General features: G+C 44.0%; 1 protein-coding gene across 8 annotated transcripts in view; it reads left to right on the top strand.

Annotated features, from left to right (window-relative positions):
* Positions 1-25,000, top strand: part of rims2a (regulating synaptic membrane exocytosis 2a) — a gene marked incomplete at its 5' end in the record, with an annotated part of 141,406 nt that overhangs the window by 110,490 nt on the left and 5,916 nt on the right. For 2 of the 8 annotated variants that reach the window (XM_080540280.1, XM_080540275.1), the window contains 3 exons: positions 2,797-2,903; positions 4,281-4,450; positions 13,220-13,467. In XM_080540280.1, the coding sequence (XP_080396406.1) occupies positions 2,797-2,903; positions 4,281-4,450; positions 13,220-13,467 (525 nt within the window). Of the gene's footprint in view, positions 1-710; positions 744-2,796; positions 2,904-4,280; positions 4,451-5,013; positions 5,260-13,219; positions 13,468-23,912; positions 24,246-25,000 lie in introns of those variants that run through there. The other 6 variants (XM_080540277.1, XM_080540276.1, XM_080540274.1 and 3 more) reach the window with 5 other exon arrangements.

Genomic DNA, 25,000 nt, shown 5'->3' with positions numbered 1-25,000 from the left:
CGCTCTCTTTTCTACCGCTTCTGCTTCTGAATGTTTTTATTTTTTATTTTCCAGGCTGTCTCTCCACAGCAGACTTAAGTCCCTGACTCAAGTGGCTCCCTCTCCCCCTTCCTCCTTCCTCCTCCCTCCTTCCCCTTTCTTTCTTCCGCTTCCTCTTCTCCTTTTTCCTCCTCTCCTTCAAGGTCTTTAGGTTTTGTGTCTGGTTTGTCAGCTCCAATACTCCTCCCGACATTAACATCTCTTTAATGTTTCAGCTCTCTTTTTCCTTTTCGAGCACAGAAACTCACCTTCCGCCCCCCCCCCCCCCCCCCCCCCTACTTTCGTTTCCAATAACACTCAGCTCTCTACTCTAGCCTCTCTCCTGGCTTTGCACCCTTCTGTTGACTGCTCTTGTTGTCCCATGGTGCAATTTGTTGTGCTCTTTGTGTGTTGTGCTGTATGATTTTGTTTGTGTTTCTGTGGTGGTTGTTGTTGTTGTTGTTGTTGTTATTGTTGTTGTTGTTGTTGTTGTTGTGTGCCCCCACCCCTCCCATCCCCCCCCTCCCCCCTCACTCTGACCCCCACCCAACCTGTGCGGTGGCCACGGTGACAGAGGGGCCATATCCCGCGCCCCCGTCCCTCCACGTTGTCACCCCCCGCTCTCCCCTTCAAGCATCCTCTCACACCCATCTCCTCTGTCTGTGTCTGTCCATTTTGTGATGTGATCCCAGAAGACATGGATTCACCAAGTGGGACGAACTCAGGTCTGTTCCTTCTTCTACTATAGTACTTCTTTTCCCCTTTTTGCCTTTCCTTACCCCCCCCTTCTGCTCTCCCCATCTCCATCTTGCCCCGCTGGTTGAGCTAAACCATCCATTAAAGACTCTTTCTTGCATCTTTTTGTCGTGGTTTTGACATGGTTTGTGTGTGTGCTTACATGTAAGCATGGTCATACATGTCTCCTTGGTTTTCTGCAACATGTCTGCGTTGTCACTGTGTTGTGTTTCATCTTGATTTCATTCAGGTGTCCCTCAGCGGGTAAACTATGGTAAAGAGGAATCTCGATCAGTACCCATTCATAATTTGATCTCCATTGAGGTTTTATCGTTCAGTGAATTACACTTTCTCAGGATTTTAAGAAGTATCTTGCAGTTTAGAGTTTTACAGTACTCAGAGGTCTAAATGATGATCCAATCGTGAATTATTTGTGTCAGATAATACTGGTATGTCACTTTCTTTGATGGTTAACGAGGAGTTTTGCAATCTGGACTGACACATTCCAGCTCCCCTACATGTATACAGGCAACATAACAGCATGTCAGCTGTAAGATTGTTGCCAGAATGGAAACATGTAGAGGCTTTTGTCGTCTTCCATTTCTCAAGGATATCTCCACGTTGAGCCTCATCTGTCGTTTCAGTGACATTCATTTCCTCTTTGTTGTGTGTGTTTTTTGTTTTCTCTCTCATGCGTTTGTGTCCTTCCTCCTCCACCGCTGTTATGTCACGTCGAAGTAGAGCAAGAGAAAGGAGGTCTAGAGAACGGAGATGCAGGTAGGACAGCTGGATCTCTGCTGTGGTTTGCTCTCTTATCACTGAGTGAGGGGGTTCTTGTCCCCCTGGATGCTCACCACCACCACCACCACCACACGTCAGACTGACATGCTCACTCTGGTATGTGGCCTGTCACGTTGGGTTTCTCTCTCCCAAGGCCTCTGTGTTTTTGGGAGACTGGTGGTGCCACTTGCAAGAAATATTACGAACGAGTCATTCAGTAAAGCAAAATGAATGTCAACGAGGGGGTTTCAAGGGCTCCAGACAGGACATGTCTGAGCACGCGTTAGCATAGCGACAACCGTGGCTAACAACGTTAGTGAACCCCTTCGTTTTTTTGTCAAATTGAATATTTCTTACAAGGTGTTGTTTGGGGTTTTTTCTTCCGGTCCATGACAGATGGGATGTCCTTGGTGGTCGCCATCGGACATGGTCATGGACGGTTGGTGTTGATGTGTGGGTGATCCTTGGACACTGCATGCTGCACTTTTAGAATAGCCTTCCGTGGTCCTGTTATGTCAAAAAGAGAGCACAGTCAAAGCAACTGTGGCACTGTTGCAGCGAATAGAGAAGTTGTTGTTTCGTTGCTGATCATTTCATTTTATTTTATTTTTATTTATTTTCTTACATTCCTCCACCCCAACTCGTATTAGAACCTTAGTAACTTGATGCACAAAGACTTCCTGATACTCTTCATGTTCAGTGTTTACCAGAACAAAAATGAGTGATTAATGCATGGCTTTCTCTGATTTATCAGAACACCTTTTCTATGGTTACTGTTGGTATGAGGAACGGACACAATTGTGTGACAAGGCTTTCTTCAGCTCCTTACATCAAGTGCTTATTTACAACAGTAGAAGTGTATTATCTTATGGTGGGAAAAAACAAGCTGTCACAGGATAGGCTCTCAGATGGTCTTGAGAATGTGACATCACCCTTCCTTAAACATGACCCCTTTCATGTATTTGCTAAAAAATATTCACCCTGTAGAACTTACGTTGGGTCGAAATCCATCAGTTACCAGAATCCAAAGCACAGGTACCGATTTTGGTTACCTTAGTACCTGTACTGTAAGCCATAATACACTAGTATGAAAAGAACAAACCATGTGAAGTAGCCAACATACAGTATGTGCTCCTCTAGGCCAATCCCGGTTATAGCTCTAGTTTATATCACCCCAAATCCCTCCTGTTAGCCCGTATAGAGCGAGACTGCATTGAACTACTGCCTTCCTCCTCTCTGACCTCCCACTTCTCTTCTCCTCAGGTGCTATGGACGTGGAGGAGAGGACGAGACAGATGAAGCTGAAGATGAACAAGTACAAGCAGGGGGCAGGCTCTGACTCGCGCCTGGAGCAGGACCACCACTCCAAGGCAAGGCCCACCAGCCAGCCAGCCTCCCCTTTCAGCTGCACAGCCTCACAGCCATCAATCAATCAAACGTTATTTATATAAAGCAGAAAAGGTCCCTTCAAAACATTTATTTGCTGAGGCCTTCATCAGAGTCTTATTTATAGAGCAACGTTTATACAGACGCTTCTACAATTCAATGCACTTAACGGTAAAAACAATAATAACAACACACACACACATGCACGCACACATGCACACACTGACACACACACACGCGTGCGCACGTGTGCACATACACACACACACACACACACACACACACTCTCATGCAGGTTTAAAAATACACATCTCAGGAATACAGATACATTGTTCATAAGAACGACCCCATGAATCCACAGAATGTCGATGTGACTTTGTCCAGTGCTAAATGTGTGTTTACAGTAGTAAGGTTTTCTGAACTTGTTTATAGAGTATGGGGGCCTTAGCTGGGTGGTGAACACAGGGTCCTGAGCCAAGCCTTATAAGACAAAGCATGTCTGTCTTGGCTTCCTTTTAAGTATGTAGTATGAGAGCTATGGCCGGGAAGAGCCAAGCTTCTGTACTATTTACAGTTCTATAAAAAGTAGAGACATTTGTCACTTCCCTGTATGAGATTCATTTCCTATGACAGTTCCATGCAACAGTGTAGAAGTTGTAATGCTCTGCGCTCTGAACACAAACAAAAGCTTTTATTACACAATAATCTCTGCAGAGGATGTAGTCTTCACTCTATGACAGTAGAATAAAAACAGTCATGTATTGCTTCACGATGACATTCTTCAGACTAAGAAAATGTATTATGAGTGATCGGTTATTAATCCACCTGTTAATAGTTGTATAATGATCTAGGCTCGGCACTTCAAGGTTATGTAACCGTTTTCTTTGGTCTTTGTCTTTTTATCTGAGAACATGGGTGATAAATGTATCAGAATGAATGTTCTTTGGCTTAAAGTTGTTTTAAGGGAAAAGAATCTCCATAAAAAGCAACGCCCGGAACTTTTGGCCCCTTGAAAGTGTTCTAGGGTAGTCTCTCATCTCCTCTAGTTTATTTATGTACCCTGCTCATGAATGCATAACTCTTACCAGGCAAAATTATATCAATTCTAAAGCCTGTGTTAACCGCTTCACACACTACGGTATTACAAAACAAAATACAAAATACATCATTTCTGTATTACTTTTTTTTTTAAATGCCTCTTACACTATTATGGACATATCAACAAACAAAATACATCATTTCTGTCCTACCTTTTTTTTAAATGCCTCTTAACAGAAATACGATATCACCAGTAAGACAATATTTAATTCATTCTGTCCATTTTTCTCATTTCTCAGCATTGTGTGTTGTGATCCCTGCAGCGTTCAGGGAGAGACCCCCAGAGAGGTTCGGACAACCTTTCGGCCAAGTCTTCGGACAGTGATGTAAGCGACGTGTCCGCTGTGTCGAGAACCAGTAGTGCCTCTCGGTTCAGCAGCACGAGCTACATGTCTGTCCAATCAGAGAGGCCGCGAGGAAACCGCAAGATCAGGTAGGCTTGCTCGACACACCTGGGGCGGAGAGAGAGAGAAAGAGCCCTAGGTCTGATGTTCGAACCAAGGATGGGCAAATTCCGTACGCCATGAACCTTCTTTAAACTAAAGTTGCCTAGTGCAGACTTGTTCTACTATGTTTGCATTCGGTTGCTTGAACAAAGAGGGGAAATGCACGGCCTTAGCGTTGTGTCCGTTTTCAGTGTCAGTTGAGTTCAGGTTTGGCTCTGCTTAGGTTAAAACTGGAGCTAAATCTGGAACTCTACTCCTTCAGGTAAAGGGGGTTTGCCCATCACTGGTAGTGTGAAATGACATTATTGTACGTCCAGAATGGGTTGTCTCATGTTCAAAACAAAGTAGAAACATATGCATGGCACTGTATGTCTTTGATTTTGGCTTTGTATCTCTTTTGTCAATTGTCAATTTGTGTCTGCTGTTATCTGTCACGTTATTTCCCATTGTTGACCTCATTCACACGGTTCTTCACACGCTTTTATTTGATTTTCCTTTCTGCTCTGCATGCACTGCACTGCGCTCGTGCTGTCTGTCCGTGTCCTCACAGCCACTCAAAATCAAGAAGCCAATCTCGGGACGGGGATGAGCATTTAGGGGAGGTGCTGGAGGAAGAGGAAGTAGTGGTGGAGGAAGTGGGGGAGGGAGACGGGAGAACGCAGGGAGGGCAGAGAGGGCAGGAGGCGGGTCATGTAGAGAGGCAGAAGGAACAGGAACAGGAACATGAACAGGAGGAGGAGGAGGAGGAGGATGAAGACGAGATGCTCCAGAGGAGGTTCTCAGAGACGGACCTCAGGTAAAATCTAACCGGTGCACCTGATGTGGTGACCCTGTAGCCTTCCCATGGCCCACTGACATGTAGTGACCCTGTAGCCTTCCCATGACCCACTAACATGTGGTCTGTAGTCTAGACTGTAGTCTAGCCTCCCTACATTCCCCTCACATCACTGTGTTGACCCTGTAGCTTTTAACAAAACCCTTCGTCAGTGCCATGACTGTAGAGACACTCTTAACTTCTATTGCCCACTAACATCAGTTATGGTGACATGGCGAATTACGGCTTCCCACTAACAACAGAGCTCGGATCCAAAAGAACATGATCTCTATCTGTATTTTAGTATCTCGTTCCTAATAAATCTTACGATAGCATAAACTTCTAGAAGGAGATGACAGTGTAGTCATTACACTTACTGTAACTCACGTGAAGGAATTCAGCGTCTGGAGTCTTGTCTATTTGAGTTTGTGACCGGCTCATTTACCGTATGTGAATTACGTTGTATATGTGGAATGCCTCAGTTATCATGTATCCATAATGTTATATGATATGAGACCAAACTACAGGCAGACATGAGAGTATACAGTATAGTAGTTTCATTCCAACAGAGAGGATTGTCTTAGCTAACAGATACCGTAAACGTGTGAGAACCCCATGAGTTCTCAGCAGGCTGAAAGATTAGCTTAGCCATTTAATACCATGTCATCGGTCTTACATTGCATTCGCAGCAGGGACGTAAGTGCTTCTTACAAACCACAGTGCAGACTATTTTTACTTTGGCCTTGATGAAAAAAACACATCAAGCTAAAAGCTTGCAGGAGATCTTGTTAAGACTGAACGTGTATATGGATCCAATCACATCGACTGAACACTTTACTTACCTTATATAAACATACATACTAATTAGTCAGCTAGTACATATCTTCCATGCAAGACACACAGCTATGTAAATGGCAATGGCAGGCTGTCACCGCATCTGTCTTCTCTTGTCTGTCCTACCTGACCCAATCCTTATGTACCTGTACACCCTAACCCCCTCCAACCTAGTTTTAGAACCTCCAGAGCTCTCTCTGGAACCCTCCTCAAACCTGGCTGCTATGATGCTTTCACCTTGTCTCCTAGTGATTAACAACATTAACTCAGCTCCCATGGCCTCTCAACACTTTGCACAAAATACAATATACAACTCTCTTGTATCTGTTCATTTGATATGGGTGCAGTTACTGAAGTAAAGTCACTAGTAATGCTCAGGGTAGAATAAAAGCCTGTTTGCCATATTGCTGCTCCCAATGAATACTTCCGTGACATTGTACGGCGGCATTAAATTAAAAAACAGCGAGGCGGAAACGAACTGACCCCGATCACACGTTTTTTTCTTCACGCTGCCACAGGGTACTCTTCTAGCAAGCCATTCACACGTTCAAGTCAGCGCTTTCAATGATCCCTACAGTATTTGTGGAGAACGTAGCGAGGCAGTTGAGTTCCCTGCTACACACAAAAGCAGGAAATGATCCAACCACACAGAGGAGAGCTGGAGTGGCTCTTCCACTTGATTAGCTTAACAGTATGACATTTAATGAGCACGGTGATGAAGAGGCTAGCATTGTAACATGCACGGTTATGTAATAGAGCAAGCCACACTCCTATCTAACAATACCATTGCATCTTGAAGGGACTAACCCCCTCCCCCAACATGAACTCGGCTCGACTCGAATAGCGCTTACCTACTGTATCCACACAACAGCTCAAGGACTTAAACATAATTATTCTCTGCTGTAAAAATAAGTCTCGAGTCTAGTTTTGAGGGTTGTGAGCTGGCAAAGCGGGTTCATATTGTGATCTGCGCACGAATCATCTCAATGCAGTGAAGAAGCGCTTCAATTAACCTCATTGCCTCAAACGCAATTGAATCCGAATATGAAAATGCTGTGTTTCATCTTTTCATCGGGCTCCGTTTTAGATTCCATTCCCATGTAAAGCAAAAAAAAAAAAGGCAAGGAAACGGATATATATCCATATGTGACCCATTTGTGTTGATGTCATACTGCAGTCACATGTATTTAGTGATGAGTGAGTGTACGTTGTGTTCACTACTCTGTGGTTACATGATCTCTTTCATCATACTCATCGCTCCAGTGCACAGACCTTTAAGCAGACTAGATGGTAGCCTGTGGTCTCCAGGATGTAAGGAGCTTTCCATCAGCACTTTATAATCCGCCCTGGCGCCGCCTCCCTTCTCCTCCGATTCTCTTTGATCCATTATTGTTACCTGGGTAACCGTTTATTCTTGTGAGGTAAAGTAGAGACCAATGCTTTGGAAAAGCAGGGTAGGCGTGTTAACAACAAAGACGGATTAACACCCCCTTTAAGACAAACAGTTGACTCAAGCCTTAAGCGAAAGTGAAACTAGAGCGATTGTTGCAACACAGAGGATATGCAGTGATACGGTCATTGATGAATTTGTTTTCTCATTAATGGTCTGAACACCTCAGCCATTCAACTTTGACACGTGCTCGTCTGCACTCATGTGTACGCATGTCATTTCTCTGACCGGGGGCACAGTTGCCATAGAAACCAAATTTTCTGCGTCACCTCAGTTTCAGATGAAAAACACTCGCGCCGGCCTTTCAGCAAGATTAACTAGATCAGAGGATAGGGGGAGGAGGTTATAAAGAAACGCTTACAGGTACACCTTGAAGAGGACTATCGCTTACATTCCATTAATTAATCAGCTGTCAATGTGTATATGACTAAAACTCATACTATAGTTATTAAAGAGTTTTATCATTTGAAAACAAGATTTGAAAAACATGTAAATATGCCCCCAATACCGTACTTCACTGTACAAACTGCATGTTTAAATCTTTTGAGTGCACTGTATTTAAAATGCATAGGTGCCAATTTAACAGGAAGACAAAACAATAGCTTGCCATGACAGCCTATATAGAGCATGGATGCTATAGTTCCTCACATAAGCACTCAGATAGGATAGAACTGTACCAGAACCTGTTGGCCAACAGGACATACTGTCTACACACAGATAGTTGCACAGGTTTTGTTTTTTTGCAGAGGGGACATCTTGGCCTAGATGAAAATGCACTTAGCACAATCTGCATGACAAGGAACACTGCGTTCGTCTGGGGTTGAAACCCGAAGTCTCTTGAGAGCCACAGTGTTCCAAGCAGATTCTGAGAGGACCGACCCCAGTGCCAAGTCTCAACCAGCTAGGAGCAAGAACAAGGGGAGTGGGAGAAAGGAGGAGGAGGAGGAGGAGGAGGAGAAGGAGGAGGAGGAGGAGGAGGAGGAGGAGGAGAAGGAGGAGGAGAAGGAGGAGGAGAAGGCGGAGAGGGAGGTTCATTTAAGCGATGACAGTCTATTCTTTACAATAGATGGTTTTGGGTATATCTACAGTCATGTGAAAAAGATAGGACACCCCACAAATATAACTGAAAAAGATTGTAAAAATGACTTTAATTGATTGTAAAATGTAATTAATAGAAATGCAATTTTCATGTGAGGAAAACGTTAGGACATTTATTACTACTTAAAATGGCTAAATTTAGATCCACATCAGGTGCATATGATTAGAACGTTGTTAGAGAGGATTTGGGAGGAGCCTGTCTTATTTAAACCTTAGACATTTAGTTTGGTTTGCCCTTGATTGTTGAGGTGAGTGGTATCACCATGGCGAGATCAAAAGAGCTCTCTGAGGCCTTCAGAAAGAAGGTTGTAGATGCGTATGAGTCTGGGAAGGAATTTAAAAAGATCTCCAAATAATTAGAAAGCCATTCCACTGTCCAAATAATTTACAAATGGAGACGATTTAAAACAACTGCCAACATGGCCAGGTCAGGCCGTCCTAGCAAGTTCAGCCCAAGAGCAGACTGCAAGATGCTTAAAGAAGTCTCCAACAATCCTAAAATGTCATCACGGGACCTACAGGTAGCTCTTGCCACAGTTGATGTCAAAGTACATACTACATGTACCATCAGAAAGAGACTGTACATGTTTGATTTTCATGGGAAGTGTGCAAGGAGGAAACCCTTGCTGTGAAAAAACATCAGGGCAAGACTAAAGTTTGCCAGAGAACACATAGACAAACACCAGGACTTCTGGAACAAGGTGCTTGGGTCAGATGAATCCAAAGTTGAATTATTTGGGCACAGTAACACAACACATGTTTGGCGCGAGCCAAAGACAGCATTTGAGCACAAGAACTTCATACCAACTGTGAAGCATGGAGGTGGAAATGTCATGGTTTGGGGCTGCTTTGCTGCAGCAGGGCCTGGCCAGCTCACCATCATAGAATCCACTATGGATTCTTTATTGTATCAGAGGGTGCTTGAGGAAAGTGTAAGACCATCTGTCCAAAAATGTAAGCTGAAGTGGATGTGGACCACGCAACATGACAATGACCCAAAACATTCCAGTAAATCCACCAAGGAATGGCTCAAAAGAAAGTTGAAATGGCCAAAGTCGAAGCCCAGATCTTAATCCTATTGAGATGCTGTGGGATGATTTGACACGAGTTGTGCATACAAGACACCCCTCAAACATCACAGAGCTGAATTAATTCTGCATGGAGGAGTGGGGAAAACTTTCTCCCAGTCGATGTCAGAGAGGTTAGGTTCATTGGTAATTTTTTTGTTCAATAAATCGTAACAAAGTAACATTTTCATTGTTTTTGGTTCAATTACATCATCTTGATATAATATATTTTTAAAAAGGACTAAATATTTCATGGGGGTCCTAATATTTTCACATGACTGTATCTATTGAGACGCTCTTTTTCTCCCATAGACAATGAGGTCAACATAGAGGTTAAACAACCAACTGTGTGGTCATGTACTGTAGCTCACACTGACCATAGCCCTTTGTATTAGTCTGGTTGGGTGTCGGTCTGGGACAGAACATCAGTAGAAATGGCTACATAGCCTTATTGATGTGGCCAACGTAGGGTTCATATTGATCCGTCATCAATATTTCACTAGGTATAAGATACGCTTAAACGGCTCTGTTATCCCTTTGTGCCGGTGGATGCAGTATAACACCATGGTGGAGAAACAGCATATTTGAAAATGTCATCTCAACCAAGGGACATGTGGTGTTGCTCTTGAAGTCTTGTTTCAAAGAGCTGCATCACCTGATCAAAGAGGGCAATCGTCCAATGAGCATCCGTATTTATATGTGTCAAAGCTTCTAAGTGATCCATGGCAGAGCCCGCTAACCCCCTACAGACGCACTCATAAACAACAGGCTTTATGAGCTGACGTACTTTAATAGGAAGGCCAGTAATTGACATCTGGATTTTTATAGCACCCCCCCCTTAGAGTTTCTGTGCCAACCGTGCGAAAACAATGCTAGGTAGAAGAACTCAATACAGTCGGCTGTATTCAAATACAACCCTTCAGATTGAAACTGAGAGAACATTTTCTCCATAAAGAATGAGCGTTCTAAAGGTTCGACAGGAATGTTACTCTATATTAGCTGGTGGCTAAACAGTTATTCACGCCCCGGTGACTTGTAGACAGCGACATGAGGTAGTGTAGAGCTCTTCCATGTTCTTCCTGGTCACAATCAGCTGAGCTCAACAGCACGTTTGTGCCACTGACGCTAACAGTCTGAAGCACTGTAAATGGACTTAGGGAGACACCCCATAAGTATCTAGCTTAGCATTGGAGCAATCACACCACAACTAGGAGGAGTGTTTGGGTGAGGGTTACACTTGCTCATAATCATGCCGTGATTATCACAGTACCTCCCGGTCAACGGTATCTAACGTCAGTGCTATGTCACGGTGTGTCTCTGTTTTAACGTCAGGTATAATGCCTTACTTAGATGCCCTCAATACAGCACATACATTCATATACAGTATAACTAGCCCTTTGAAGATGAAATCGATTTTTCAGTAAGTGCGCCTTACCTCTCGTGACCTCTTCGAAGTGGGGGGGGGGGGGGGGGGTTATCTCTGACTGATCCTGGAACACCTCCACCGTGGCGCTGTCACAGTTTCTCTTCTAATGAATGTGACACCAGAGGTCCAACAGGGCACCAGCCAAGAGATCGCCTACATGGCCGAAGCACAGCCTCCCCTCTAATGAGTCTATTAACACGGCCTCTCTCTCTACTGCTTAATGAGCTCATCAGTTTGCAGGGACGACGACCCGCTCTGAAATGTCATACGCATTTCCATATTCTAGCCAGCCCCGTGGAAAGTCCAAGCTATAAAGACAGGATTTTGTTATTGCTGAGTGGCTTCATAAACTACGGACGGTGGAAAGGTTGAATACATAACATTGTTACAGCACACATTCTGACACATGTAGGTTAAGATATATAAAGGGGAAAATAACCAGTCAGTATGGATTTCCTGTGCCTCATGCAGCTAAGTGCAAAGCTTGTTTCTGGGTACTATACAGCATGTGTTTGTGCAAAGAGCAGAGCCATGGAGGAGGAGTCATTCTGTTCTATTGTGAGTGCAATGTACAGTAATTGCAACCTTACCGCGAGACACAGTTATTGATTGAACATCCTCCTAATGAATAAGACCACGAATGCCTAAGATGTGAAGGAGGGAGATGGTGAGGAGCGTCATTAAAATAATTGAGGAAGTCATTGTCAGAGCCCATTGCTTTTGCCTCCCATTCACGTGTCTTTTCTTCAAATGTCTTTCAGACAGTAGAGCGTTATAGGTCAGCCTAATCGTTATTAAATGACTAGTATCCTCAGGGCGATCTCTTACGCGTGATTCTACTCATCAAGAACTATTAAGTCTGCAATAAAGGATAATAAACTTAAAGGTACACCGCGAGCCAAAAATGAGGCCTTCATTTTAGACTGTGGCCTTTCGTTCTTTCAAGCAGAAGACAATGGGGGGGTGTTGTTTTGGGACACGTTTTGTCTCTGTGTGATCTGAAGAAATAGGAATTCTAGGAAGGTATCGCAGGTGTTCTGTTGATGAGGCAGTCGGGGGTGGGGAGCACTCTGAAGGCCTTCATTTTTTATTTTTTATTTAACCTTTATTTAACCAGATAAGTCAATTGAAAACCAATTCTCATTTACAATGACGATCTGGCCAATTGGCAGAACAGAGGCAAGTCTATACACAAAACAGTATATACGATATAGAACACAACCCAATATATACAATATAAAACATGAGTGCCATACAGTGAAGTATCAAAAACATCTATATATCACAACACAGTATGTAAAAGACAGCAGGGACCAGGGGGAAGTTATCTTAAAAGCAGGTGCAGTGATCCGAGACAACATCTAAAAGTGAGTGTTTAAAAGTGGTCATGACGAGACCCCTGACTGAGAAGCACATGACAATACATAAATACATGACGTTCTGCTTTAATTAATCATTTCAAGGCTCAGGTCATCCGGTAAAGTTTTATCCCGTTTCAAAAGGAGGCCAAACTGTGCAGACTTGTGCAGACTTGATTTCCGAAGCGCTACAGTAGGTCAGTGGAAAGCTGAACGAAAGCTATTTCGGTGTTCACGCAACATGACTTCGTCATTTTAGTGGTTCAAGGAGCAGCATGATGGTACCGGCTTTTGTTCTTTTTCGTTGAAAACAGTTTCAGTATTGAACCCCTATTTTGCAATCATAACAAAGAGCTACACACAGCTACAAGTAGGTCAGGTCAAAACACGATAAGGTTTGAAGTATTCATATAACCGTCTCTGTCATTTAAGGTCCTTCTCATCCACTACATCAACCATCTGGAAGGTCTCATACATAAGTCTAGTCCTGATGACCTTGAACCCTTCCCTCACTAAGCCCTAGACCCCGAGTCCTACAATCCTGTACCTGATTCCTGTCCTTTTCTCTCCTCTCCTCTGCTCTCCACTCCTGTCCTCTCCTCTCCTCTCATCTCCCTCTTCTCACCCTTCTCACCCTCTCCTCTACTGTCCTCCCCTCGCCCTCTCCCTCTGTCCTTGCCTCCCCTCCTCCATGGTGGTTGGCTGACAGTGACTTTACATCCAAAATGAAAAACAGGCAGATGGGCACGTCGGGTGGCAGCATGAACATGACCAAGAGCACAAGCATCGGCGGCGACATGTGCAACCTGGAGAAGACAGACGGCAGCCAATCGGACACGGCCGTGAGCATGGTAGGCACGGAGGACAAGAAGAGGCGCTCCAGTATTGGTGCCAAAATGGCGGCAGTCGTTGGCCTTTCGCGGAAAAGCAGGAGCACCTCTCAGCTCAGCCAAACAGGTAGGCGTGCCACTTGCATACATCTCTCTCTCTCTCTCTCTCTCTCTCTGTCCTCTGATACCCTTCTTCTACCCTGTACTGTACCGTACCTCACGGGTTTCTTGAACCTCTCTCTGTAGAATGTCCTTCTCTTACCATGCTGCTGTTCCTTTCCCTCTCCAGTGAGGATCTGTCCAGGCCTCCGGACCAGAACAGGAGCTCTCGGACCAGAGTTGACACGCTGATGCAATGAGATGGCATGACTATGTTTTCTGATCCTCACCTCTTCTCACTCTCTCTTTCGTCTAGATAACGAACGGGACTCATCTACCTCGTCTCCCTTTGCTTTGCTTTGTTTTGTTTGTTCTGATAGTGTGACCCTACATTGTTTTCTTTGTAGGAGCCGAGTTGTTCAAGGTAGCCGATAAGAGTGTCTATGCAACGATCCAAGAATGATGTCAATGATACTGGACGGTGTTCGCTGGCCTCGAAATAATGATTCACACTTCCATTAGTGCTGTTGCTGTAATGAATCTTTTACTGTGTTTACATTTCTCTCGGGAGAGGGCCGACTCGCGACGAGGTCCCTTCACCGTCACGCTTTCATGATGTGACGCTCTCATGTCCGTTGTTTCGTAGATCGTTTGATGTGCTGCGGTAGGGTTTGTTTGAGGTGTTTATTCCGTGACGGTACGCTCTGTCATCCATTATAAACGAAACGACTCTCAACATAAGTTCACGTGAGCATCATAAGATGAACACGGTACATTAGACCAGGGGGACTGTACTGTAAGCTTCCAGGGTAAAGAACACGTGACAGTGATAGAGAATGAGAAAGTAATGAAAATAATACCCAGCGCGCTCATCTTACTGTGGACTCCCAATTAAAGGGAGTCCACACATGCCCGATCGAATTTCCGCCGGCTGAAAGAAAGAGATTTCTTTTTTTTCATTTATGATTTTGATTATTTCCTGAAAGAACGGGGAATTGTAAAGTGCTAGTTCCGTAAAGGTCGGCCTTTTCATACCCAATAAAGAACTTTGAGTTCTAACTGAATTGTTATCACAAGAGGGCGGAAAGTGATTGTGTAACTCTTAAAGACTAGAGGAAATCTGCACTGCAGGTCGCTTGTCTTTGTTGTCCAGGTCTGGTCAGATTGAGGTCTGGTCCATTTGTCTGCAGGTCAGACTGAATCCATCCACAGCCACACGGGAGGTGATTATCTGCTGTCTCAATGGGGTCATTCTTTTCACTCCTGAAATAGCCCTCCGTTCGTCTAGGCCTTAATATGCTCAATAATCAGGTCTATCCATCAGTGCTCTCTGTGGTGCCGTGACTGTGGTTGAGGGGGGGGGGGGGGGGGGGGGGGGGTCGGGGGGGGGTGTCACTGCTTCACCTCGCCAAGACGTGATTTGACAGGCACATGGACCTGGTCTCTGGGTTATTATAATAATGTACTGCAACCTTCTGTCTGGCTTATGCAGCAACCCTGTCTGTAAACCTTTGCTTTTTTTTGCCTCTTTCAGCGCTGACTGAAGTGACATTTTTAAGCCTTTGGGGAGTGGATTCCTTCAAGGTATTGGGACTATGGACTATAGGGACTATGGACATATAGGGTATATGGACTGGGATTAGCTGGCTGTGTTGTCTCACTGGTGGTTTTACAAAATGAAAATGTGTAACCTGCTGTTGTTAAAATTGATAAGTGTTCCAGAAAATATATTTTTTCTTTCTTTATTTGTTTTCATGGTTGTCTTTACTGAATACTCATTCACACACACACACACACACACACACACACACACAAACACACACACATACACACACATACACACACACACACGCACACACTTAAAAAGCTTGAATCTACTGTAAGAGCATATCAATATTTCAGTCAATGCTTTTAGGTGCATCAGCGGAGTCATGCGTGAGTCTCTCAAGTCCATGTCCTGAGCCGCTCTTTGCCCTACATTGTGCTTTAAAAGAGGGTCTGGCCGCCAACTTGAGGAGCACATTGAAAGGATGGATTAAAGAGGTTCTTCTTGGTTTCCTCTGTAGTCAGATGGATGGGGAACGGAGCCTGCCGACCAGGCGAGTGTTGGCATTGGCACTTTCCACACACAGAAGTTTGTCAAGACGCTGACTGTTCCCAGACGGGCTGCACTCACATGCAGCCCCCACACGGCTGTTTTCCTCTTCCCTGTCAGGCAAAAGTAGTTAATAATAAAAAGAAAGAAGATGTAATGTCTTTAACAAAGATGTCAGAAGCGTGTCGAGAATGGTTTTGGCCTGATGATCTTTGACCTGTGTGTGTGTGTGTGTGTGTGTGTGTGTGTGTGTGTGTGTGTGTGTGCGCGCGTGCCTGCATGCGTGCGATTACATACAGTACATGTGATTTTGTATGTTATCAGAATGGCGTAACTCATGACCTAGTTTGATAGTGTCCGATTGTTTCATTCACCGTTCAGCAGCCTTAAAATCACTGGTGAATATGCTGTGACCTCTATAGAGAATAGTTGAATTCCCTATACATCCCCTTCCCCCAAAACTGCTGTTGAAAAATCTATGTCAGCGAAAAAATCGACTATAGTGTCCCAGGTATTGCAGGACCAATGGAGAATGGTTCATGTCTATTACCATATGCAGCGTTTAAGATTTTCACCCAATATTGCAGCCAATAAAATGTGAGGTGCTGAAATGGGACATGTGATGTTCTCATTGTGTCTCACGCTGGTTACATTTACTGCCTCGGTATATCTGGGCAAGATGTCATAAAAAGTATGCTGATGAGGATGGTGTCAGCAGTATATCGAATTGAGTTGCGACGCAATATTCTCCATGATACTTCAATTCAGCGTTTAAGGTGCTTTATGATTGAGCTGCTCAACCTGGAGTCTGCTGCGTGTTTGCTATACTCTATCCATCCCTCACGTCACATATTTGCAACTCATTCTGATAGTGCTTCTTGCTCCTGCAGCTCTTGGATCCAGACTCTGAGACTGGCATTGATGAACGTCACGTTCATTCACCCAAACCCAAACCATCCCCGGCTGTCCGCACCGCTGTCCCCTTTCTGTTTGAGCTTCGAGTCCTCAGAGTTTCGTGCGAAAAAAGACGAAGCCGAGGTTTTTATTCCTGCGCTCCCTGATGACTCACTTAGATTTCAGGAACAGGGCGATGCTTTCAGCCTGGTAATACTATCTCACTCTCTGTAAAGCATTTAGAGAGAGTTCCTATCCTATACGGCAGGCAGCCCATATAGAGTAGCAATGGGCCTTGTTCAGCGATAGCTCTGTACTCTCCCATTACTCCTCTGTAATGGCTGTTCTCCGTGGTGGACCGGCACCGCAGGTCCCGGAACTGTAATGGACACACGGGACCGCGACCGTGCATCTCCAGCTCCTCTTTCAATTATTAAGACTGCAGTATTGAACGGTGCAACCTTGATCCAGGAGATTGTGCTGTTTCCTAACAGCGCCATGCAGAAGCAGGTCACCTGCGTAGATTACCTATTTAGACACCACGTGTGTCCTCCCTGACTAGTTTGCAATCAGTGGTGAAAGGACAGAGAACAATGGCAATGGCAATCTGTAACATTATGACTTCTAATATGAGAGTGGGACCAACACAAAGCTCTAATAGCATCTAAGGGTAATAGTCATTGTTGTATTTCAACTGAGGCAGTTCAAGCATGAAACCGTCAATGACTTCGTACAGTATTTGAAAGTGTGTTGAAGTTGTTTTAAAAAAACAAAAACAAATCTGTCCTGCATGGTGATAGTTCTTGTCACAATCGTTTTTTCGAACATTCTGTAGGAAAACACTCTTTCTCTCTAGAGGGCTTGATGTAGCACTATACTGTATGAACATTATCATGTGTACCATTTATAGCTGTAGCTATAGCATTTATAACAGTAGCGATCGTTTCCACTCTGTGTGTGCATCTCTCCTACAGTCCAATATGCATTGCACACATACTGACGTCATCCTCCCTTATCGATTCTGACGGCGATTTTGTCCGCCCATTGGCTCGCCAAGTCCCTGGAGTTAGTGTCTGTTGTATGCGGTAAAATAGCTGAACTTTGAGCTTTCGGCAGAGGTAATTCATCTTCTCCAGAGCTGTGGCGCCGATCTCAGCACCTCGTCCTTCAGTTAGGCCTCTAATTAATCTCACAGGGGTTCTGGCGAGACAGGAGGATGATGCATGAAGCACCGTGGCCCAGGTACACAGTACACACTGCTGCTGCCGCTAACACTCCCCCCCTCTCTCTCTCTCTCTCTCTCTGTCTCTCTCTCTATCTCTCACGCACTCTCTCTCTTTCTCTCTCTCTCTCTTTCCATCTCTCATGCATTCTCTCTTTCTTTCTTTCTCTCTCTCTCCATCTCTCACGCACTCTCTCTTTCTTTCTCTCTCCATCTCTCATGCACTCTCTCTTTCTTTCTCTCTCTCTCCATCTCTCACGCACTCGCTCTCTCTCCATCTCTCACGCACTCTCTCTCTCTATCTCTCACGCACTCTCTCTCTCTCTCTCCTTCTCTCATGCACTCTCTCTCTCACTCACTATTTCTCTCTCTCTCTCTCTCTCTCACGCACTCTCTCTTTCTCTCTATCTCTATCTCTATCTCTCTCCATCTCTCCCGCTCTCTCTCCACCTCTTCCTCTCCGTCTCTTCCTCTCTGTCTCTTCCTCTCCCTCACCTACATGTAACACCCATAAGGGAACAAAGACACACCACATCCTGTAAAGGATGGTGCCTCGGCCCTGACCTACATGTGCTTCAGCTTGAGTTCGTATGTTAACTGTAACAGTTTGTACTTCACCTCAGAAGTCGATGATTGTTGTCACAAAGTGCCATGTTTATCTTCTCCGGTTATGTTTGCAATCATTGCGTGAGAGTGTGTGACAGCATATCCAACAAAAGAAGGATGTGAGAGTAACTATGACTACCACTTACCTCCCACTGTTTCTGATGAGGGTCAGATGGACGGAAGTAGACAACATGTCAGATAGTGAGGGTTTTGTCAAGCACTGAGGAAGATGCATCAGATGAGTGGACGTAGTATTCAAAGGATGTGCTCATTATAATGCACAGAATGGAACCATGAATTACAATTTGTTACCATTCCTCATTCCATTCTAATGAGCCGGTCCTCCGATTTCTGCCTCCACCGGCCTCCCCCGAGTGACATTCGACCCTATTCTAATGAGACAGAGGCACTCAATGTACTTGGTGTACAACACTCAACGGCCTAACGTGTTAAGATGATCTTAATCATTTTGTTTTGAGCTTGTAATTTATGCACTTCCAGAAACGTTTCTTATTAGAGTTCATATTGATGAAACATCTGTTAGACTTGATGATTATTCATGAGTTCTAACGTATTGTGATATTATTCAATGTTGACACATGTAAGTCGACACATGGTACTGTAGCACAGATACTTCATGTTCTTCATTTTCATTAAGAAATGATGTTCTTTTTTGTTTGAACTAATGTCATGTTCATGTTTTTCATGTTGACATAGTGTAGCCATAGTTACAAGTGGTTTGAGAAAGCTGAACATAACAACTGAAAAGCTGGACATAACAACAACATATTGGCACATACCCAACAGACCTGTGGAACATCTTTATTTTAGTTTGGCTGTGTGTCTCTTCATTTTTTTATGATTACAATAGTACACTGCATCTGTGAAATACTCTACATTATCTGTAATTACTGTAGTAACACATCTATGGACATGTTGTTACTTTGTAATTGCGTAGTGTAATAATGGATTTGAGCAGGTTTTATTACACACAAGTGTAATATGGTTCAGTACTTGCTGCTACAGTACTTACTATTGTCATTTCAGGTGTACAGGTATAAAGGTATACTGGCAACTTTATATTAAGAGTGACCCTGCTTTGATGTACTGTAAGTAAGGTTGTCTGTCCCAGTTTCCTTACTCCCAACGGTGTGTGGTCTAGTTTTGTATCTCTGATGTTGACTTTGTTCCAAATCACTATAGCATCTTGTTAAAGCAGCCAATTTCTATAAAACAACTACATCTGGATACTCATAATTTGTCTCACACATTAACCTTTCCTCCAAAATAATTGGGACTTTCTTTATTGAGTCATAGAAAACAGATGATTGAACATGCAACTTTTCCATTGGCCAGATCACGTGAAACTGTAGGTGTTTACAAACTTGTCATACACTTAGTATTGTAGAGTTAGTCCGTTAGTCCCTCAGCATTGACCATGAGTCAGCTCCTTCCACAAAGCGGCGACCACGGACACTCGCTAAAGCAAAGATGTACTTCCTCAGTACTAATTTCTGCTGGCCCCCGCTAAAAATATAGACTTCCTGTTCTGATTGCATGCCTTCCCACACAGATCTACACACAGTTCCACTTAGTTAAACTTTAAATCTTTTAATGAGGAACAATGGTGAGCAACAATATGCAATTTGGTTAAAAGACATCCTAAGTAATGTGGTTCTCATTTTAATTAGTTTATTAACAGTAGGATTTTCCCACTGTATGATGTTATTGTTATCCTTTTTAATATGAGTATGTGTTTAATGATGATGCTGTTGTCCTCAATATTATCTTTCCATGAGAGTCTGCAAAATATAGAAGTTAACTGTTAATATCGGAGATACATTTAGTTGCCTCTTCCATGAATGTAGCCATCACCTTTTTCTCTCTCCTCCTCTTCTTCCTGCGCCCCCCCCCCCCACTCCCCCCATCTCCATCTGTCGGTGGGTTATAGTTGCATGTTACAGTCCATTCCATAGAGGCGACCTTGTGTTTTCCACATCTCACAATCCTCACACAGATAGCTGAAGTGATGAACACCTCAGAAACAAGCTACTGCTCTTTGCACGTGCGCACGTGTGCACCTGCGTGCCCTACACACGTGTATGCTCTACTCATACAGTGTGATCGTAGGCCTTCGTAGGTGTCTTCATGTGTGGTTTCAGGAATATGAAGAGACGGTGCCTTGCTTATTTGCCCATAATGATACGACGACATGGTTGTCATCAAAACTATATTCCCAGATTTTTTTGTGATCAGGATGACTCTGATTCTGTCCTGCACTTTTATTAAGGCCTTCTTCGCTTCCAGGTTTCAACGATGTGCCATTGAGTTGTGCCATGTGCCAGGTGGTGGCATATGGCCGGCAGAGTGGCTCTCAGTCAGGCTGGGAAGCTGCACTTCCCGGCCAGCAGGGCTGAGCTGTGTCAGGACGGGCATTAGAGAATGTAAACACGGGGGAGACAGCTCCATTAGGATCTGTTTACACACCAGAGCCTGCAGTCATTCTGTGACGCTTGGCCCTGGCCAGCTCTATAAATCAGAAACGTTTCCTATAGTCGTCGGACTATGATCTCTGCCGCTTGCCCAGGCGGCTCGACATCGTCACTTCTGGTATATTACAATACCCTGCTTTTGTTTTTGTTAGACAGAGTGGGATTCTTCAGATTCCCGTGGCGTGATGTGCTCTTGTTTGTCCAGACATTACGTCTATTTTACATTGTTGTGATACTTAATACTCGTAGTCCTGTTACTAAGCTCTGTTAAGCAAGACTAGTTATGGCATGCATTGGAAAACTACTGGAGGCCTCCATGACTATGAACAGAGAATTGAGAGAATCGTCAAAGTGCTGTATTTACGCTAATCTATCCTCAGCTATGTCCAAACATAGTCTTAGGAGAAGGATTTGGGTGAAAGGTTCTATTAAGGAAGTGGGCGTGTGCTACCAGAACAAACAGACATTTAACTGCCTTTCACCTGGAATGGTCGTGGATACTTCTGTCCGAGCCCATGCTGATCATGTTGATGGTGAACCCATGGACCGTGTCACCTGGGACCAGACTAATGGGCCATGTAATGTTGAGTGAGACTAGAATGCTCCATTTTCACCAAAGCATGGTGTTGGAAAGAGATTTAAATCCATACAAATCTGACTAAAGAACATTTCTTCTTCTTATTCCTGGAAATTTGGTTATACAGTAACTCAACTACTCCAGCACATTATGACCTTTTGTTACTTTTGTTACTGACAGTATTTCCAGGAATCAGTTAATTATGGTTCAGCTTCATTGGTTCATTTGTTCTGTTTCTCCTCAGCAGTTCAGTTCAGTCTCCGCAGTTCAGACTGAGTCTCTATTTTTACACAGTTAGGTGTGAAATGGAAATTATTGTGTAATTTCTTTTCTAATTTACTTAGAATAAAGTACATGCATGTGTTTGTCTTGTGTCCAGTGGAGCGGCTTAATATCACTGCCTCACCTTTGGCTATAGGGTGGGTGGTGCATTGTGCTGTACAATACCGAAGATGGCAATGCACGTGCCCAAAGAGTTGTGCCACGTGTGCCAAGCTTGTTCCAAGCGTGTTCACGTGTTCCAAATCTCAGAATGTCTAGATCATTCCTAATGTTGTTGGTGTTGTCGCAGCGGTGTTGGAAGTTGTATATGCCACTATGCAACATAACACATGTTCCCATGCAAAGACCTTTATAATGTTTATGTGGATTTCTATGGATTTGGAGTGTGCTTACAATTCTCACAAAAGTTTGGATTATTTTCCTTTCAGAGAACTCTTGATCGTCTTGGTGATGGATTATTCAGAAGGACAGATAGCCATGAGAGTGATCACCTTTCAGTCTGTGTTCACTGCTCAGTACTTCACTAAATGGCCTCCACTCACATAGGACGAATGTGAGCAGTGGTTGTAGTGGTCACAGAACAATGCAGGCAGCACTTTAAGATAATCTGATAATTATTATACTGTAGAGACCAAATCTAATGTAATTAGACCAATGAGTGCCTGGACAAACCAATAAATTCTACGACTGCCTAACCCTGTATATACGCTGATAAAATGTTTCATACTTACAATACATCGACTAAGCAACATTATTTCAGAGTCAGGTACAGTACTGTGCCTTAAGGTTAATGATGTGTGGTTTATGATAGTGGCACTAGGGAGGAGCAATCACTGTCTTTATTTATGTGCAACGTCATTTTAATTTATTTAAACAGCCACACTTGGAGATGACCCATTGAAAAGATGACCCAATTAGTTCCGGTTGTATTTGTCCATCTAATTTCTCGCACTTGTGAGTGTTTAGAATTGTTGTATCTACAGTATATTGACCTAGATCAGAACTTATGAACAAATGGACTAGGGAAAATGGGTTTTATCTTTGCGGAATTAGGTTGCAGTGTCTCTACGTGAAGCTAGAACACTAGGACAGGAAAGTGCTATATTTATTATAGCGCAGAGCACAGTAATTGGCCCGAGTTGTGCCTATTCTGCCAGTTTTGCTGAGAGAAAGCACTGCAGTTGGGTTTGTGACAAGATTGTCATAACAGTGCACTTTAGCTCTGTGTTGTTTCACTGCCACGAGCTTGTTCTGACATTTGGCAAAGGCTTTTTATTATCCCAATGTCTAAAAACATCCCCTCACAGCATTAGGATATCATTTTACTGATCTTATAACTTTGTGAAGTGCTTTCAGGGACCACCTGTGAGTCTTGGAATGCCTTTATCTCAAACTGTTGTTTAGTATATCAATCTAGCGCTCCTCCTGTTTTCAAAATATGCAGTGTGTGTGTTCTCTGAAAAAGACAGTCCAAATACATTTCTCAGAGCTCTTTATAACACATTCAGACAATCAGAGCTGTTTTCTATGTTCTTGAAGTCATGTTTCATTAGTGATCGACAGTTGACTTGAGATCTGATCCTCTTAAATCAAGTAAAATAAAACTGTATTGGTCACGTACAGAGCTGTAAGTGATATAGTGAAATGCTTTATGAATCTAGCTCCTCGTACAACAACAGTCAATGACTCAATAAGTCAATAAATTAACAAAACAATATAATATGGTAGTAATAAAGCAACAATTAATATTAAGTCAGTGACAGTGGTAGTGCTAAAGTCCAATAAACAGACCCAGTAGGTATGAATACTGTGTTTCCAGGGAACAGAATTTTCTCTATCTGAAGTCATTTTGCAGGGGTATTCATGTTCAAAAGGAGAGCTAGCCAAATGGGGTTGCTGGCTCAATCATTAGTGAAAAACATCGAAGCAAACTGGGCTTGATGAGTGTGGGGGTGGGGGGGTTCACATGTGAACTGTGGGTGATCCGCATGTGACAGACCACGTGGTTATGGTAGACCTGTTCAGGGTGAGCTGTTTACACCCCTGATAGCCACCTATGAGAGAGAGAGAGAGAGAGAGAGAGAGAGAGAGAGAGAGAGAGAGAGAGAGAGAGAGAGAGAGAGAGAGAGAGAGAGTGTTGTATCTCTGGGTAGAGCTCCTGAGCCTGTCGAAGTGTGCCTGAGCAGCGCACCCTCTGATTGGCTGAGGAAGATGCAGCAAGCCCCCCCCCCCACACCACCACCACCCAGTTGCATTAGAAGAGGAGAAGAGAGAAGCTGAACAGCAGACACAGCCAGACGAGCACACTGACTGCACTGAACACAGAAGTAGCAACCTCTCTCTCTCGATCCAGTCTTCTGCTAAAGCACGTCCGGTCTTTCAATATTTGACCAGCTCTCTGGTGTTTCCTCCCGTCTACACTAGCACACCGTTTTAGAAACCTTTTCGCTCCGTTTGCGTTTGAAGACAAAGACAGACAGATAGGCGATCATGGGCAGGCAGGGGCACGATGCCACCACCGCCACCACCCCGGGGACGCGGATGCAGCGCTCCCAGAGCAAGCTCAGCCTGTCCGCGTCCTTCGAGGCTCTGGCCGTCTACTTCCCCTGCATGAACTCCTTCGACGAGGAGGACGAAGGTAAGACGGCCCCCCTGGGACGGTGCAGCGATGCTGCTGGAGAGGGATGGGGGGGGGGGGGGGGGCAGTACGGGGAGGGAGGGAGGGATGGATGGATGGATGGACGGATGGATGGATGGATGGATGGATGGATGGATGGATGGATGGATGGATGCATGGATGGATGGATGGATGGATGCATGGATGGATGGATGCATGCATGGATGACTGGGTGCACTCTCTGAAAGTGTGATGTGCGTGATGTCGCCATTTTATTAGGGTGGTTTAAGGATGTTTGTTTCTCCAGGTCCTGAGTGTGTTACTGAGACAGGATTGGCTGTGTCCCTGTACGATATGTTGTTATGGAGGTTAATGGTGACTGAGCATGCCCAGTGGTGTTCTGGAGATGCTACTCATGCTGGAGTGCACTGGTGGTTTTTATTACAGTAGGTTGTTGACGATCAGATGTCCTATGCTGGAACATTTTCATACCCTGTTATTGTTTTTACACATCAATGCCATAAATGATGACCAGGCTGCTCTTCATGTGAACGAATCATTAGTTTGTTTCTTGTCTGTGGTAGTGTAGATTTAGATCCTCTTCCTCCTAGAATCTGAAGGGTTTGCAACTTTTAAAACGTGCTTTTAAAAAAGTCAATGGCCAATCTAGCTGCAGTATTATTACTGGCTCTCCTTGAGGATTATTGAAAATATTGGATGATGTTTTGTAGCCGTCCTCTTGGTTTTAGCAATATTGGCTGTTTTCATTCTATAGG

The sequence above is a fragment of the Nansenia antarctica genome (genome assembly GCF_963989245.1).
Source record: "Nansenia antarctica genome assembly, chromosome: 10".
Taxonomy (NCBI): Eukaryota; Metazoa; Chordata; class Actinopteri; order Argentiniformes; family Microstomatidae; genus Nansenia; species Nansenia antarctica.
The sequence above is the reverse complement of the archived record's forward strand: the minus strand, read 5'-3'. Positions and strand labels throughout refer to the sequence as shown.